General features: G+C 40.3%; 1 protein-coding gene across 1 annotated transcript in view; it reads left to right on the top strand.

Moving 5' to 3' along the window:
- The first annotated feature begins 1,153 nt into the window (after positions 1–1,153).
- ESRRB (estrogen related receptor beta) overlaps positions 1,154–15,637 on the top strand; it is a 156,776-nt gene continuing 142,292 nt past the window's right edge. The window contains exon 1 of the mRNA XM_056810631.1: positions 1,154–1,544. Within this exon, the coding sequence (XP_056666609.1) occupies positions 1,303–1,544 (242 nt within the window). The 5' untranslated portion in view covers positions 1,154–1,302. The remainder of the gene's footprint in view (positions 1,545–15,637) is intronic.

Below are 15,637 nucleotides of genomic sequence, written 5' to 3'. Positions count from 1 at the left end.
TATGATTAGCCCCTCCTGGGGTTTCTCACAATTCTCGCTGCTTTTATTTCTGACGGGCTATACTGCTGCCTGCCGTTACATTCCATTTAGACATTATTTTGATGATAAAATTATGTCTTTCCCCTACTGGCTCATTGTCTTCTGCAGACTATAGGAGAATAAGGTGGTGGTCTCTCTTGAGATTTTTTTCCTCCTCTCAAATTAAATAATTCTTTACCTTATTTGACTCATTTAAATTATTAAATTGATTATTATCCCTTTGGCTGGCAAAACTCTAAAGATGAAAATAGGAGAAAAGGCAAGAAAAATAGAAATGGGTGTCTGACAACTTGTTTCAGTAAGATGTCACTATGCCATTGTACACTGGACGGTCTGTGAAGGGCTCTGTCTGGAAGTATGAGATGTATGGGCTGATAGCCTTTTTAATGCATCAAAGTGTATATTGAAAGGAGTGTCCTTGGGTGTACATCTTCTTGTGAGTTGGGGCATGTGGGTTACCTTAATTGGTTGTCATCCTTTGCTTACTTTAGTGGATAGGCATGTGTTTCCATGCATCTGAGAGTTGTATATTCGTAAATTATGTGGGTAAAGAAAGAATGATCTACCTGGAGAGCTTTTTGCATAGTAAATGAACGAGGATATCCCAATTGGCTCCAAGGCCAATTCAGGTGATGATACTAATAATGGATTTACTTCTTTTCACCACACTCCCACTTCCCATGTACACTTTGGCACACATAAACAGGGTCTAAATCTGTGAATTCTCAAGGATTGGTAATTCTCATTTTTAGGCAGAAAGGCTAACTTTAGGTAGAAAGATACAAGAGAGCCTGGTTTAGAAGACGAACCCAGATCTATATGGCAAAATGGTCCATAGCTTGCTTGGTCTGAATGCCCAAGCAAAAAGGGGTGAGGGAATCTTAAATCACCCTACTCCCCCAGCCCCAAGTAGTCCTGGCTTTGCCCAACGAGTCTGACATGTTTTCATTAACTGTGAGACTGAGAGCCCTCTGGCTATGTAATCCATGTTCTTCTCTTCTGATGGTATTAGACCATGTGTGGGTATTTTATTCCATTGAAGTCTCACTTGATTCCCCCCTCCCCCCACCCCAGTTCTGTTCTGTCACTTTAAGTCCAGCCCCCGAGAGGTAGCCAATAGGAGCTATACCATATTCATCAGTCTCTCAGTCTTAAAGCTACAGTGGGGTTAGTGGGATCTAAATCTCTTGTGCCGGAGTCTCCTCAGCTGTCTCTCTTCCCCTCTGCCAGCCTCAGTGTGTCTGGATAAGTGTGAGCGTTTGGATGTGCATATGTCTTCCTCTCCCCACCCCCATCCTCCCTTTCTCTTCCTCTCTCACTGTCTCTTTCTCTTCTTTCTCCTTTCTATTGTCCCCCTGCCTGGATCCCGGACCTTTTCTTTACCCTTCACTCTGTTTTCCGTGTGATTCTTTTTGTCGCCTTTCTCTACCAACTGGGAATGCTAAAACTGGACTGATGGACATGTCAGAACTTTGCATCTCGGACCCCCTCAGCTACCACAACCAGTAGGTGCCCTGCTTGTCTGTCTATGTCTGTGTCTCTGTTCTCAGTTTTGCAATCCCTCTACTAGGTATTAAAAAAAAATAAAGTGATGGGGATGTCTCTGAACGCAGGCGGGGACCTGAAAAGTGGCAGGTGTTTTACTTTCAGTAGGAGAAGAAGACGGCTGTCATACTTTTGGGGTTTTCCTCTGCGAGGATAAATCATCACATAACTTTTTTGCCCCTTTTCCCTATTCATTTATCTTTTGGGGAAGTAACCTCCTTTCCTCATTCTCTTTTCTCCCTCCGTTTATTCTTCTTTATTCCATTGTCAAGAAAACATTTGCATGATTATTGGCCGGGGCTGCAAGAGAGCCCGGAGCCTGTGCAGAAGAGGGAAGTTTCTAACCTAGGTTCACGGGCTAAGAGAGAATCCGCTCCTGCAAGGAAAAGAGGCTCCTGCCCGCTGCTTTTACTTTCTTTTCTTTTCTTTTTTCTTTTTCTTCACGGGGGAGATATTTCGGAGAAGGGGGGGATCAAGGGAGAAAATTCATAGCATAGATTTGATTCAGAAGGTTCGCTCTGGTGTTTGCTCAATGGTCCTCACTCGCTGGCAAGCAAGTCTTCCCTTCCTGTGTTCCTACGGATTCTGCTATGCTGTGTGCACAAGACTGTGCAAAATGAGACCCCTGCCATGCTCTGTTTTCCCCTCCTCTAGGCAGGAAAGGGATGTCCAAGACAAGTCCTTGAAATCCAGAGTAGATTAGAGACTCAGCTTCTCTCTAGACCCTGGGGGAAAGGGACAGGCTAAGCTGCGAGCAGGCATCCCGCCCAGGAGGGGATGGAAAGAAAGCAGAGATGCTGCGCCTGGGGCTGGAGCGGGGAAGCAACGATTAAGAGAGGTCCCACTTCTCTGATATCAGGCTAGAGTGTGTTGGGCGCTGGGCACATAGGGCTGCAGGAAAGTTGACTTGGAGACTTTCGGGAAAGTTGGGAAGAGAGGGGGAAATTGCTTCACACAGAAGCCCAATGTGAATTCTTTGCCCATCACCTCCTCATTAATAGAGTCATACAGATCTAGGTTGTTTCCAGTTTCTTACTGTCTGGACTATCTGTACAGGGCTCTAGGTGTTCAGGACCCAGCATAGCCGATCTTTAGGACAGCTTCACTCTTTTCCCCTCCCTGCCTTCATTTAGTGTGCCTCTTCTGAGGAGATGGTATAGAAAACCAAGCAGTGGTTGTCACTGTCAAGTCGTGTCAAAAGAATGATGCTCTCTCTTTGTCATATGCCCCTTTTTAAGTCTTCTTCAGCCTTTCTAGCCTCCTTTATTTCCTCTCAGCTTCATCTTCACTTAATCCCAGAGTTCTTCCTATCTCTCAGCTTTCCCCTGTCCCAAATCCTTTCATTCAGTCCCTTAAAAAAGAAAGACATGTGTGTCTGTATGTATTTGTAAGTGTGTATTCACTTAAGGTCTGGGTTAAAAAAATTAAAATAAGATGCAGACTTTAGGGACTTGGGGGAAAAACTTTCTTTTGCTCATCTTTCTTTTTGTAAACAATGAAAGTTAACATGTCTTTCCCTTCCTCATCCTACTCTTAACCCTTCAATCCTTTCACCCCTCAAACCACAATTGCCATATCAATCCCCTGCCCCTCCCAAGAAACTCTGGATTTCACTGAAGCTAGGATATATATCTACTGTATCCCCATAAGCCCCACAGTCATCTCATTGAGCCCCCACATAACAGATGAATGATGAATCTAGATGGTGATTTAGAGGCAATCTCTTATTTGAAGGGTATGACTATTGCAGTCTCCAGTCTTTCTTTCAAATAAGTTCCAGCCCCTTTTTAGGCACAGCAGTAATCACAGAAGCCATCCCAGAACCTCAGGGAAAAGATTGAATTGTGCTGAATCTTAGGGAAAAGGTTGAGTTGAGGCAAACCACCCTATAGATGGAAGCTGACCTCTGGTGAGGTTTTTTAACAAGTAAACAAGGACCCTACTAACTTGTAAGGCAGAAAAGGAAATTTTGGTTCCAGAATAGAGACAGGAGAAGTTTAATGTTACTATCTTCCAAGAATAGAAGGGGAGGAAGGGGAAGAAGCAAGAAGAAACCTGAATATGTATGACATGATTTTTGTGGAAGAATTAATATATCTATATCAAAATTTTCTACATCAGATTACAATGGATGCCAAATATTGGATATCTAAATTATTTAGAACATCTCCCCAAAGATAACTTTAAAAAGTTGTACCCATATATATGTATTTATGTATATTTATGTTTGTACACACATATAGGCACAACTATCTATCTATCTATCTATCCTTTCTTGGTATTAGACACATTAAGCAAGCATGGTAATTCTGTGTAGAAAGTAGACCCTTTTGTACGTACTGATCAGATAAGCAAGGTGAGATTGTGGTTCTAGGAGCTGGGCAATCAGTTGAGTTGCTATATTGAGTCTAAACGAATACATAGGCAATGAGGGAAACCCAAGGATCGAGAAAAAGGATAGAAGGGAATCCAAGAATCTCAAAAAGCAAATGCCTTTGAAATAAACTCACAAATGTTTGGACTCTGTCACATATATCCTATCAGTTTGTCTGACTAGTAGGAAGGTACTTACCTGCTCACCTCACTAGGAATTAAGAAATCATTGGAGGCAAAATCCTATCATAATGATGGACTATTTTCTTCATGTTCAAAGCCTATGATGGCAGGAACCATTAACACCTTTAACTTGGCACTCTTGTACATGTTTAAATATCAGTCCGTGTGTGTATGTGTGTGTAGGCGTATATGTTCATGCATACTCCTCTTGTATTGTGTGACCAGTTGTGATTCAAAGTATGTTCAAATTTTCTGTGGTCCAGGTGCTTCAGTGTCCAATGGAAAGAAATTGTGGGGCCATAGTCTAGGCTGTTGTCTGGGGAAAGTTTTCTTCTTTAGGGTCTTTTCTTCCTAGTTTTCTCTCTGTGACAGGTGAGCCGAAGCATATGGAAGAACCTTCCATTAGAATGAGCAGGAGTGGCCCAATAACAAAGCAGATGATTTGAATCTTCTGTCTGGCAGGTTGAGTGAATGCATCAATTGTACTGCTAGTGAAGTGGACAGTGTCACCACATGCCCTCTGTCATGATTGTGTATGTGAATGTGTGTACTTGTACTCTGTGCCCATCATAAATGGGATCTCTTTCCACATGAGGTTATTTGATAGCTCTGCATTTTATACAAAGCCAAGAGTATGGCACAGCTTAGAGTTCAGAAAGAAAGAGAGGGGAAAAATCTCCTTTTTCAGCCTTTAATGTTCTCTTCACTTTCCCAGGTGAGAAGAATTCTTTCCTCCTTTCTCCTTCATTTTCAGTCAAGTCAATAAATGTAGGTGAAACCATTACCATTTCTAATCAATATTTTATATACACATATAATCAGCAGGAACATGAGTATGCTCGTATGTGTGTGTGTGTGTGTGTATGTGTGTGTGTGTGTGTGTGTCCATGCTGTGTGCTCAGACACAGTTGGGACCTATAGGAAGGCAGCGGCCACAAAAACAGTGACAAATGTGGATGTCCTCTCAACCATCTTATTCCCAGATCCACTCTCTCTGCTGTAACCCAAAGCAACAAAGAACAAACTGGACCAAAGGTAAAAATGTGGCCTCAAAAGTAGAATAAATTGCCACACCATAATTCAAAATCAGTGGCCCAGAGGAAAATAAAAAATGCATTAATTTTCAAAGACAGCTTTTTGGGTTTTAAAATAGATTACTAGATTGTCTTACCTTTTTCAAGGAATTTCAGGAAATATTCTCTCCAGGGAAGCCTAGGGAAGGAGAGGGGAAATAAAGGAAAAGATAGAGATAACTATAATACTGGTTAAGATTTCTGTATTAAGGAGTTATTTTGCACCCTAAATGGGATTGGGGAAGGGAGGTTGGTGAGAGTTGGAGATTGTTCTGGGGCAGAGAGTGATAAATAAGCAGAAACTATTAGGTAAATGTGAAGCTCTCAGGTTGCCTGTAGGGCCCTTACTCAGCTTAGTAAGATCCTAGCTTTTTCCCTGGAAATTTTCTCTGTGTCTTTTATTTTCCTGTTCTTTCTTTTATGTTTTTAAAAGAATCCTTTTATCATGAATGTGGAAACATGAAAGACTCAATTTATTTAATAAAAAAAGAAAGAAAGAAAGAAGAAACCTACCTACCCCACCAAACAGGAACCTTTTCATTCTATTGATTTGGAGTAATCAATAAATATTCCATTTAGTCAGAGATAGAGGGAGAGGGAGGACTTCCGGGGAAAGTGCTGCAAGGAAAGTTGCTTTGATGGAGATTTTCACATCTCAACCCCAACATTACTAGATGAGTACTAGGGCCTTCACCCCCTATCCTGAACCTTTTTGTGGGACAGTTCCCTTCTTAGCTGACCCCTTATGACATAGGCAGTTGACTCATGTCCTTGGGCCTTTAACATGTCTCAAAGTGATCTTTCAAGGTTCTGTTAACTTTTAGGGAAACTTTGCTCCATTCCCACTTTGGCTCTCCTTCTTTGGAATTCTTTTTGGTCAATCTCTGAGCTGGAATGATCTGAATAAGTATAGTTGACAAATAGAATTACATGTGAAGGAGGATGTGAACACGATCTGGATGAATGTCTTACTTTTAAGAGGTGAAAGGATAGTTAGCTAGGTAGAGGGAGAAGGAGAGAACACAGTAGAAAAATAGTCCCTTTCTCCCACCAGCTCAACCCAAATCCTCACGCTGGATTATAGGAACCAGTCTACATGATCACCCCTTTTCTTCCAATTTAAAAGCAGTTCTCAAAGAGAAAGACCCTATCAGCTCTGTGTGTGTGTGTGTGTGTGCGTGTGTGTGTGTGTGTGTGTGTGTGTGTGAGTCAGAGGAAGCAGGGAATCTGTTACAGGAATTAGTCATTATTCCACTTACTCTCCCCAGGAAGCCCCTTTCTTGGAATCTGAGGGCTCTTTAACTTAATTTTACAGCGGGGTATCCAAACTTGCACTTCATTCCTGAACTACTGTTGAACAGTTAATCTTTATTTTTACTCCTGCAAAAAATCTAAAGGAAGGAGGCTCCGACGAGGTAAAGGGTGAATGCAGGGAGACTTTCAAATGTATTGGGGAAAAGGTATGAAGGTAACTGGATGCTGGACAGATCTGAGCCCGGAAGGTTTTCCTGAACCTTCCTAATTTGTCTTGCTTTCAACCTTGGAAGAAATGTTTGTTGGATGGAGTTGAGTTGAATGGAATTGGTGAGCCCCTATATGTCCTTCATGTCTGTTAAGTTTTTCTTTTCCCCTTTTCTGCACGGAGTTGTAATGAACCATGCCACATCAGAGTAGCCTGGATAGTCATGGAAGGTAGCCGTGACCCCACAGAGGCTGCAGCGGTTGATATGTGTATTGGGGGAGGGGGATAATATGCTTGGCAGCTTGGCACCCTTGCTCATCCAGAGTGTCCCAGACTTGTCAACTCTGGGTGGTCTCTTCCTTGCTCAGGGAATGCAGTGAGTATGTTTGTCATGTTTGTAATTGCAAATGTAATTAGCAGACCAGCTCTGGGGGATTGGGGATGTTCAACTTTCCCTGCTCATCAGGATGACCCCTGTAATGTCTGGTCCAGGACATATTAACCCTATCCAGTCCAGTTTGCTTTTCCTTTTCCCCTTGATCTGGGATCACAGTATGGACTATTGACCCTTTAAAGTCTCTACTCTACCCCACCTCCACTCCCACTCCATGGAATTTAATAGCAGGATCACAGACAACCTTTTCAAATAAGGTTTCTCAAGTGATCATGATGCCATCTCATGAGGGAGACTTTCCAAAAGGGAGTGTGGGAAAGAGCTCCATCCTCTGAGGGTAGAAAAAAGTATGAGCAATATCACACCACGTAGGTCCTGGGTCAAATACTCTATATCTAGCTATGGTGGTCTCATCCTAGAATTCAGGGAGTTGTAGTTTCTTGCTCCCCACTCAGACCCCCCAAATATACTTACATTTCCCATTCCATAGAGCCAAGGCTATCAGAAACCTTCCCAGGCTGTTTGTTTCACCCCAGCATTGCCAGACTCCACCAGCCACTGAGAGATAGTTTCCAATTGGAAGGCGCAGCCCTAGTTTTGAAATGGAAACCCTACCACCACCATCATTCAAAGCAGTTTGATTAGTGACTCTCCATCTCAGCAGACCATTTGGGTGTTCGACCCTCTCCCTCCCTTTGTAGAGGCAACTTGTGAAAAGCAGGGGGCATGTTGCTCTCACACAACCTTCTTGTTTGGATTCAGAGTCCCTAGCAGAATCCAGTGGTTGGCTGTTCTTTTTTTCTGAGAGGGGAGAGAAGGCCAGGGTAGGACAGGATAGAATGTGGGAGAGCATGGAGTAGGGATAGAGGAAAGTGGCTAGGAGTGGAGGAGTGAATTGTTGGGTCTCCCCCCCCCCAGTAGAGGGAGAAATATGGGAGGAGATGAATCTAGTTATCTAACCTGGATTTAAAACCAGACAAGCCACTATACCCAGTACCAGTGAAAAGGAGACTATGGCACTTTTACAATGAATAATATTTCTATTTACCTAAATTTCTCAAGCCAGAAGTGACATGCCTATGCATAAGTATATACATACATGTAAGTATATATGTACACATAACGTATGTATGTGTTTCTGAGCAATAAAAGCAGAGTTAATTCATAAGAAAGTCATAAACTATCTGCAGGGGTTTTTTCCTTCCCCTCTTTTTTTTTTTAAGGCTTGGCTTTCTTATGCAAATCTCTTATTTAAAACAGCTTCCTATTCTCAACCTTTTTTGAGGGGGGTGTTAGGGTTTAACTGGCCAGAGCATTCTTTGATAAAGCAGCTGTTGTGTTTTAGATTTTTTCCATAATATAAAAGGGAGTGTAGACACCTGCCTTGTCCCAGCCTACACTGCCGGAGAGGTGTTTTAGGGCATCTTTCCAATTTTCTTGACTGGATGGGGCTGCAACAAGGGGCCAAGGAGGAAGAATGGGAATCCCGGTTCCTTCTTTGGGTTAACAGATGGCAAGAGTCAAAAGAGCATTTGGACAATCTTTGTCTCAAGATCCCAAACTTTGCTTCCTCTCCATGGAAAGAGCCATGGGTATTCTATAGCTTTTAGTGTCAAACATTTTCCTGGATAGAAGAAAATCTTGGCTAATCTGCCTATGGAACTTTCAGAATGAGTGGAATACATTAAAAGAAAAGAATGTATCACTTAAATTCTTTCCATTTAGATTTAGTCTGTTAATTATGTTTAAAAACCAATAAGCAACAGTAACAAAAATTGTCCTTGATATCAGGAGAAACCTCTGCTTTTTTTCTCCCTCTCATTATTGTCTTGGAGAATGGAGGTGAGTTTTGAATGAGGAGGAAGTAGTTGAATTTTTCCTTCTGTTTGTTTCTTAGCACTTTAGAGTATTCTATTCAGCACTGTCACTCACACTCCCTGTGATTGAACAGTTTCTGGTAACAATGTTGCTGGAGAGGGTCATTTTATTTCCCAATGTCATTTTATCTTTAGAGGTCAAAAGACATTCCCTAAACATCACCATAACGATATTTTGTTTCCCTCTTCTAGTCTCAAATATGAACATTAGAAATTATGAGCATTAGAAATATGGGCATTTAAAAACAAACGTGAGTTTAAAAACAAAACAGATGTATTTACCTGCTCTTAGGAACTGCAGAAGGAAATACAATTTCCTACTCTTTGTTATTTATTTTTAAAATGTGTTTAAAATGATAGGCATGTAAAATATTCCATTACATGCAGCTGTCTCCTTATATCTAGGAAAATATAGCCTTGAAAACTATTGATACACTGATATCATAGGTTAATTGTTTTAAAACAACAACAACAACAAAACAAACAAAAAACTTCCTTGAATTAACTGAAAGTGACAGGTTTATTTTTGTGTAGAATAATCTCAACTTACTTGTGAGTGCCCACACTTGCTTTTCAATTTTTGCTTTTTAATTAAAAAAAAAAGATGTTTAGGAGGGGTTTCTGAGTATCACAGTATCTTTCATCTGTTCTGGGTTTCTGAAGGACATAGAACAAGGAAATATTGCCTGTCTGGAAGGAAAGGAAACAGGGGAAGGGTGGTCAAGATGTGGAGAGAGAAGGTTTACTTGAAATTTCTTATGAAAGTTCATTGATCTTTAGTCCTTTTCTTTTAAGAATTTCTCATCTTTGCCCTGATTTTTCTTCTTTTTCTTCATTCTAAGGACCTTCTTTCTACCATTCTTCCCTTTTGATTCACTTATTTAGTAAAGGAAAATGTGTGTGTATATTTGTGTGTTCTCCGTGTGTGCATGCGATTTCTAGCACAGCTTGCCAAGATGTGTGCTGATCTAAGATGCTGAGCACTAAATAAATCTAGTGATACACAAAACCCTAATACCAGTCGATATGATTATCTTCTGCAGCTGTCCTGCTCAGGTCTTTAGGTGGAAGGGAAAGGAGACCCTGATGTTTCTTCATGGGCTTACTGACCTCTGAGTTCCAGGTGGGTTCAGTCATGGAGACTGGGGTGCAATGAATGGAATATAGGCTTGAGGTGCTGCAGAAAGTGTCAAGGACTTCTGGGTTTATTTGGGATTTACTTAGAATTGATTTTTTTTTAAATCGCCATCCTTTTCTCCCATTCCTGGCCCTTTATTTGGGGGTCAGAAGAACAAGGTAGATTTTAGCTAGATGTGAGCTGTTAAATATATTTTGCGTGTGTGTCTTAGATCCCTTTGGCAGTTTGGTGATGCCTATAAAACCCTTTCTAAAATGATGTGTTTAATTGCATAACACATGGGATTACAAAGGAAACAAATTATATTGAAATATAATTACATTTATATACATACATGTATATGTGGGTCTGTATACATATACTATACATATAAACATATGCTATATTCTGTTTTGCTACATTATTTATTACATTGCATTATATTGTTACATTATATTAGTATAAAAGCTCACAGACCCCAGTTGTAAAACCCTTGAGCTAGAGGGAGGAAACAATCTCATGTGCCTCTGTTTTCCAAAAAATATTCCCCTTTGGTGACAAAACATAGCTCCACTGCACAGACATTGAAGAGTATTTATCCATTTCTTTGTGGCAACATTCCTTACATGTTTCTCTGGTGTGTTGATGCTGCATTACTTAAGGATCAAGGTAAATGGAAGTGGAAAGAATTCTGCTTTGACAGTCATCATAGTATTAATATAAGAATGCTAAATGTTCTTAGTTACTATTGGTTACTAATTTACTAATAATGATAATAACTTACATATTTTTTCTTCCTTAAAACTCGAAGCAATTCATGACCAGCTATTTCAAAACATCTTACCAAAGCCGATGCTTTGTCCTAAACATGAGTGTCTTGATACAAACATAAAGACATAAATTTGCATATACATGAGTTCTCTGTATACGTGTCTGTTTTCATTTACATGCCAAAATTGTGTGTTCTCTAAGTTAGAACAAATCAGTATAGGTCAGGAACTCAAGAAATCAGACTTATTTCATATATGAAAATGATCTGAGATTTTCTGAACCCTTGTTGGTTGGATGACCAAGTGACACTAGCTCATGACCGCGGGCAGCTCCTTAACTTTTGTGAGGCTCAGACCACTCTCTAAGACTTATTTACTGGATTATAAATGGTTTAAATTTGCCTTGGTGCAGCCAAGAAATGTATGGACCTCTGGGTTGTTTTAAGTGTCTGCCTTGCAGAAGGAGGAGTAGGCTTCATAGGCTAAAAGCTCAAAGGAATACAAGAATATTTTTCGTTTTGTCCATGTCTACAGATAGGGAAAGAATTATTTTTTTATTTTATTTTTTTAATTTTAATATTATTTTATTTGGTCGTTTTCATACATTATTCACTGGAAACAAAGATCGTTTTCTTTTCCTCCACTCCACTCCCCTCCCCCCCCCCCCCCCCCCCCCCCCGCCTAGGGAAAGAATTATTAAAGAGAGAAGCCAACACATTTTTCTGCCTATGATTATTTTCTTGACAATTTGGTAGCCATCTCTGAGCACCATATGCCTTAAAATGGATGTTTTTCAGATCAAATCCTTAAAGGCAGCATCTTGAAGTTGACCAAAAAGACCATTCCTCTCTGGATAGAGGCCGTACCTTGCCTGGACTTTTTCTGGGCATTTTAACCATGATTACAACATCCAGCAAAGTCTTGCCCTTCAATAGGAAAATGGTTCTTTTACTGCTCTTTTCCTTTTTCTTTTCATTGATTTGCTTTGGAAATATGGGGCAACATAGTATTTCTGGCACTAATGTAGCTAATTGTTGTAATGCTGGAGTTGGAGTACAAAAGACCTGAGTTCAAATCCCACATCAGATAATTACTAGTTATATATATGACCCTGGGTAGTCACTTCATGTCTCTGAGCCTATTTTCTTATATAATAGCACCCACTAACCAGAATTGTTTAGAGGATCAAATGAGATAAAATATGTTTTACATGTTTCCAATATACACTTTGCAAGCCTTTAAGCACTATGTAAATTCTAGTTCTTATCTCAGGTCTATATGTATATTCTCTTTTCCTTTCTCCACCTACCCCCTTGAGAATTTCCTCCATGATGTTTTACAAGAAAAAAAAAAGCATGTGTTGATTCTAATGATTATTAGTTGGCTTAACCATACAGCACCATAGAAACTAAACCGGAGTTTGACGGAGAGCTCTGAGGCTGGCGCTGCTTTTTGCCTCAATCGGTGAGAAATTTTATAGCTTCAATTCCCCTGTTAGGCCTTGAGTAAAAAATTAATTCATGAATAATAAAAACCAATCAGTCTTGTTGAGTTTAAGAAGGATTAGGAAAAGGGGTGTTTTTTCTTCTAGGGAACATTTGGAATCTGAGTGTCATCTCTACTGAGCAGTCAGGAATGGCTCAAGCTTCCCTTTATTGGCAGGAGACAGAAGCCAAGCTGGGAAATGAGATGTTTATTAGCTCAGGAAGGAATATTGTGTCTTCCTTAGCTATGAGGTTAAGTTCCAATGACCACAGAGCATTTTCTGCTCATTTATTCCCTTATAGTTCTATACTTCACACTGGAGATGTCCCTGAAATTACTTTCCCATGTAAATAACATACAGCTAGAAAGCCCCAGACTATTGTATTGTTAAGAGTAAGCTCATTTTTGAATGGATGGAGTTGTCCTTAGTTCTCACCCCCAACCCCACACACATTCTGACCAAGTTATCTACCAAGCCTGAGGACCCTCAAATGGACCGGCTTTGAAAAGAACAGAAAGTTCAGTTTATAGCTATTTCTTTTCTTTATGCCTCGCCTTTGATTGCATGCTGGCCATGGTTTATTATGATTTTTTTTTCTTTTTTGGCCCAGAATATGGGGCAAAAGGGCTAAAAATATATTTTTCTATTGGCATCATTGCACCATCAGAACTCTACCCAGCCCTCTTAGATCCAGTATTGATGAAACTACTGTTTGACGGAAAGGATCTAGCATTCATATCAGGACTTTGGTGTATTTTACTGGGAGTAAAGACGGTTGTTGGGGTGAATTCGTACATGCATGCATGTGCGTATGTACATATGCATATGTATATACATCATATATGTACATAGTGTTCATCTATACACACAAATAAATACAGGAAGCTAGGTGGCATAGTGGATAAAACCAGTCTTAGAGTCAGGGAAATGCATCTTCCTGAGTTCATATCTGACACTTACTAAATGTATGACCCTGGGCAAATCACTTCACCTTGTTTGCCTCCATTTCCTCATCTGTAAAATTAACTGGAGAAGGAAATGGCAAAACACTTGGTCCCTCAGCCAAAAAAACTCCAAATGGGTTCATAAAGACTTGGGCAGGATTGAAAAACAAGCGTGTATGTGTTTAGGCTTATGTACAAATAAATCAAGTATATAAACACATGTACATGTATGTATGAATGCATGGATGAATATAATACACATGTATTACATAGGTGCACACATATACACATGTGTGTTTTAGACTTAAGATGGGAAGAGTTTGGTTTTCTTCTGGCCAGACTATAAAGTTACGTAGCATTTGGTCATGTGCTGATATTGCATTATTTTAGTTCATTCTTCATACAGCTTTAAATAACTCACCCATGTTAGCTCACTGGCCCTGACCACAATCCTGGGTCACTAGAAATATCATCTAAATGCCCTGACAGTTTTGCAGTTTGGAAAATGGCCAAGTCTCCCAGTCTCCCCAGAGGGAGGTCTCCTGAAGTTGTCTCCATGAAGCACAGGTTGAAATGAGAAAATCTCCCTTGGATCCTGAAGTTCTTGAGACAGGAGTGCACCCAATATTTGACTTTTGGAGATTCCAAATCTGTTGTTCTTCTCTACCCAATCATGCAATGGTGGCGGGCTGGCCACTCAGCCTACTTACTAATTCCCAAAAGAAGAGAGACATTAATCAAGAATGGGTGAATAAAGATGCTGCACAAAAAAACTGAACCAGTTGGGATAAGTACGGATCGATGTCCCTATGAGTGAGTGAATGAATGGATGGATGGATGGATGGATGGATGAATGAATGAATGAAAAAGACCCCATTAACCTCTACCCTTAGAGTAATAGAGTACATAGTTTTAAGCCTCTGCATCAAATAGCCTAGGGTATAGAAAACAGAAGCATTCTAGAGCCCCCTGCAGGACTTGGGTAAAACAGCACCTCTATATGCAGCATTCTAGAGGTGGACTCTTGTAAAGTGATTCCATTAGGAAATCCTGCCCAGATAAGTGAGCTGGAGGAGGGGCATCATTGCTGATTGAGTTTGAGGAAGCTTCTTCAGTCTTTACTTAATTTCAGAATTCATCTCTTGGTTTTTCTCTCACTATTTACAACACCGCTTCCTTCCATCACCATTCACGTCCCACACTCACAATGTTGGTGTTTGCACAATTCCAGCAATTACTGAGTCCTATGATGGAATTTCAGGGTCCGACTGTAGGAAAGACCTTATGAAATCAGCTCTCTGTCCAGATATTGGCTCCCGGGAGCCAGTGCTGTTGGTACCCTATACTATATGCAATGTGGAACAATTTCACCAGCATCAAGCAATCACTTGCACTATATCTCAAACTCTGAGTCACTTAAGGCTCACTGGGAAGATTTCTCCAGAGAAGGGTTAAACTAGGTTAGAAACGAAGGAGAGAAAATAAAATAGGAGACAAAAACTAGAGAAAGCATCCAAAGAAGACTAACTTCTAAATCTTAGAATTCTGTTCTGATCTTTCTGGTTTAAAATATTATCACCCACCCCTACGCCCCCATTAGAATTCTTGACCAGTCCTGTCTAAATTACTCCCATAGGATTTGACCCTGCAGAACCTCACAACTGTGAAAAATCAGTGGCTGCTCTTCCTCTCTTAGAAGCATTGACCAGGTGTTCATACCTACTCATCTCAACAGTGAGGATTCAGAATTCAAGTTTTATGTTTCAAACCTTTTAAAAAAACACTTCAGTTGCATGTGGATTATATGCAGAGGAATGCCTGAGAGGGAAGAAGTGAGGGCCAAGGATCTCCTTGTATTATTGCCATAATGTACAAGGTGGGGGAAAACATTTGAGGATTAGAGGGGTGGAAAATAGACATAAGAATTACTATTTTCAAATCATTTTCATCTGTCTCTTTGTGACCCCATTTGGGATTTTTCTTGGCAAAGATACTGGACTGGTTGGCCATTCTTTTCCTCATTTTACAGCTGAGGAAACTGAGGCAAACAATGTTAAGAGACTTGGCCAGGGTCACATAATAAGTGTCTGAGGCCACAATTGAACCAAGGTATTCCTAACTTCAGGCCAAGCACTCTATCCACAGAGCCACTGAACTGCTTGCAAGCATTACTATAGGATGAATGAAAACAAACAAACATTTATTAAGAATTTACTGTGTTCTAAGCACTACGTTAAGTGCTAGGATTACAAAGAGAAAAATATGTTAGTTCTAGATTTCAAGGGGCTCACATTCTGATTAAGACAACATATATAGGAAGGGAGGATTAGGTTACAGAGAAGATCAAAAGTTCTGGGACTTCTTAGGGTATAGA

The sequence above is a fragment of the Monodelphis domestica genome, chromosome 1 (assembly GCF_027887165.1).
Source record: "Monodelphis domestica isolate mMonDom1 chromosome 1, mMonDom1.pri, whole genome shotgun sequence".
NCBI lineage: Eukaryota > Metazoa > Chordata > Mammalia > Didelphimorphia > Didelphidae > Monodelphis > Monodelphis domestica.
The sequence above is the reverse complement of the archived record's forward strand: the minus strand, read 5'-3'. Positions and strand labels throughout refer to the sequence as shown.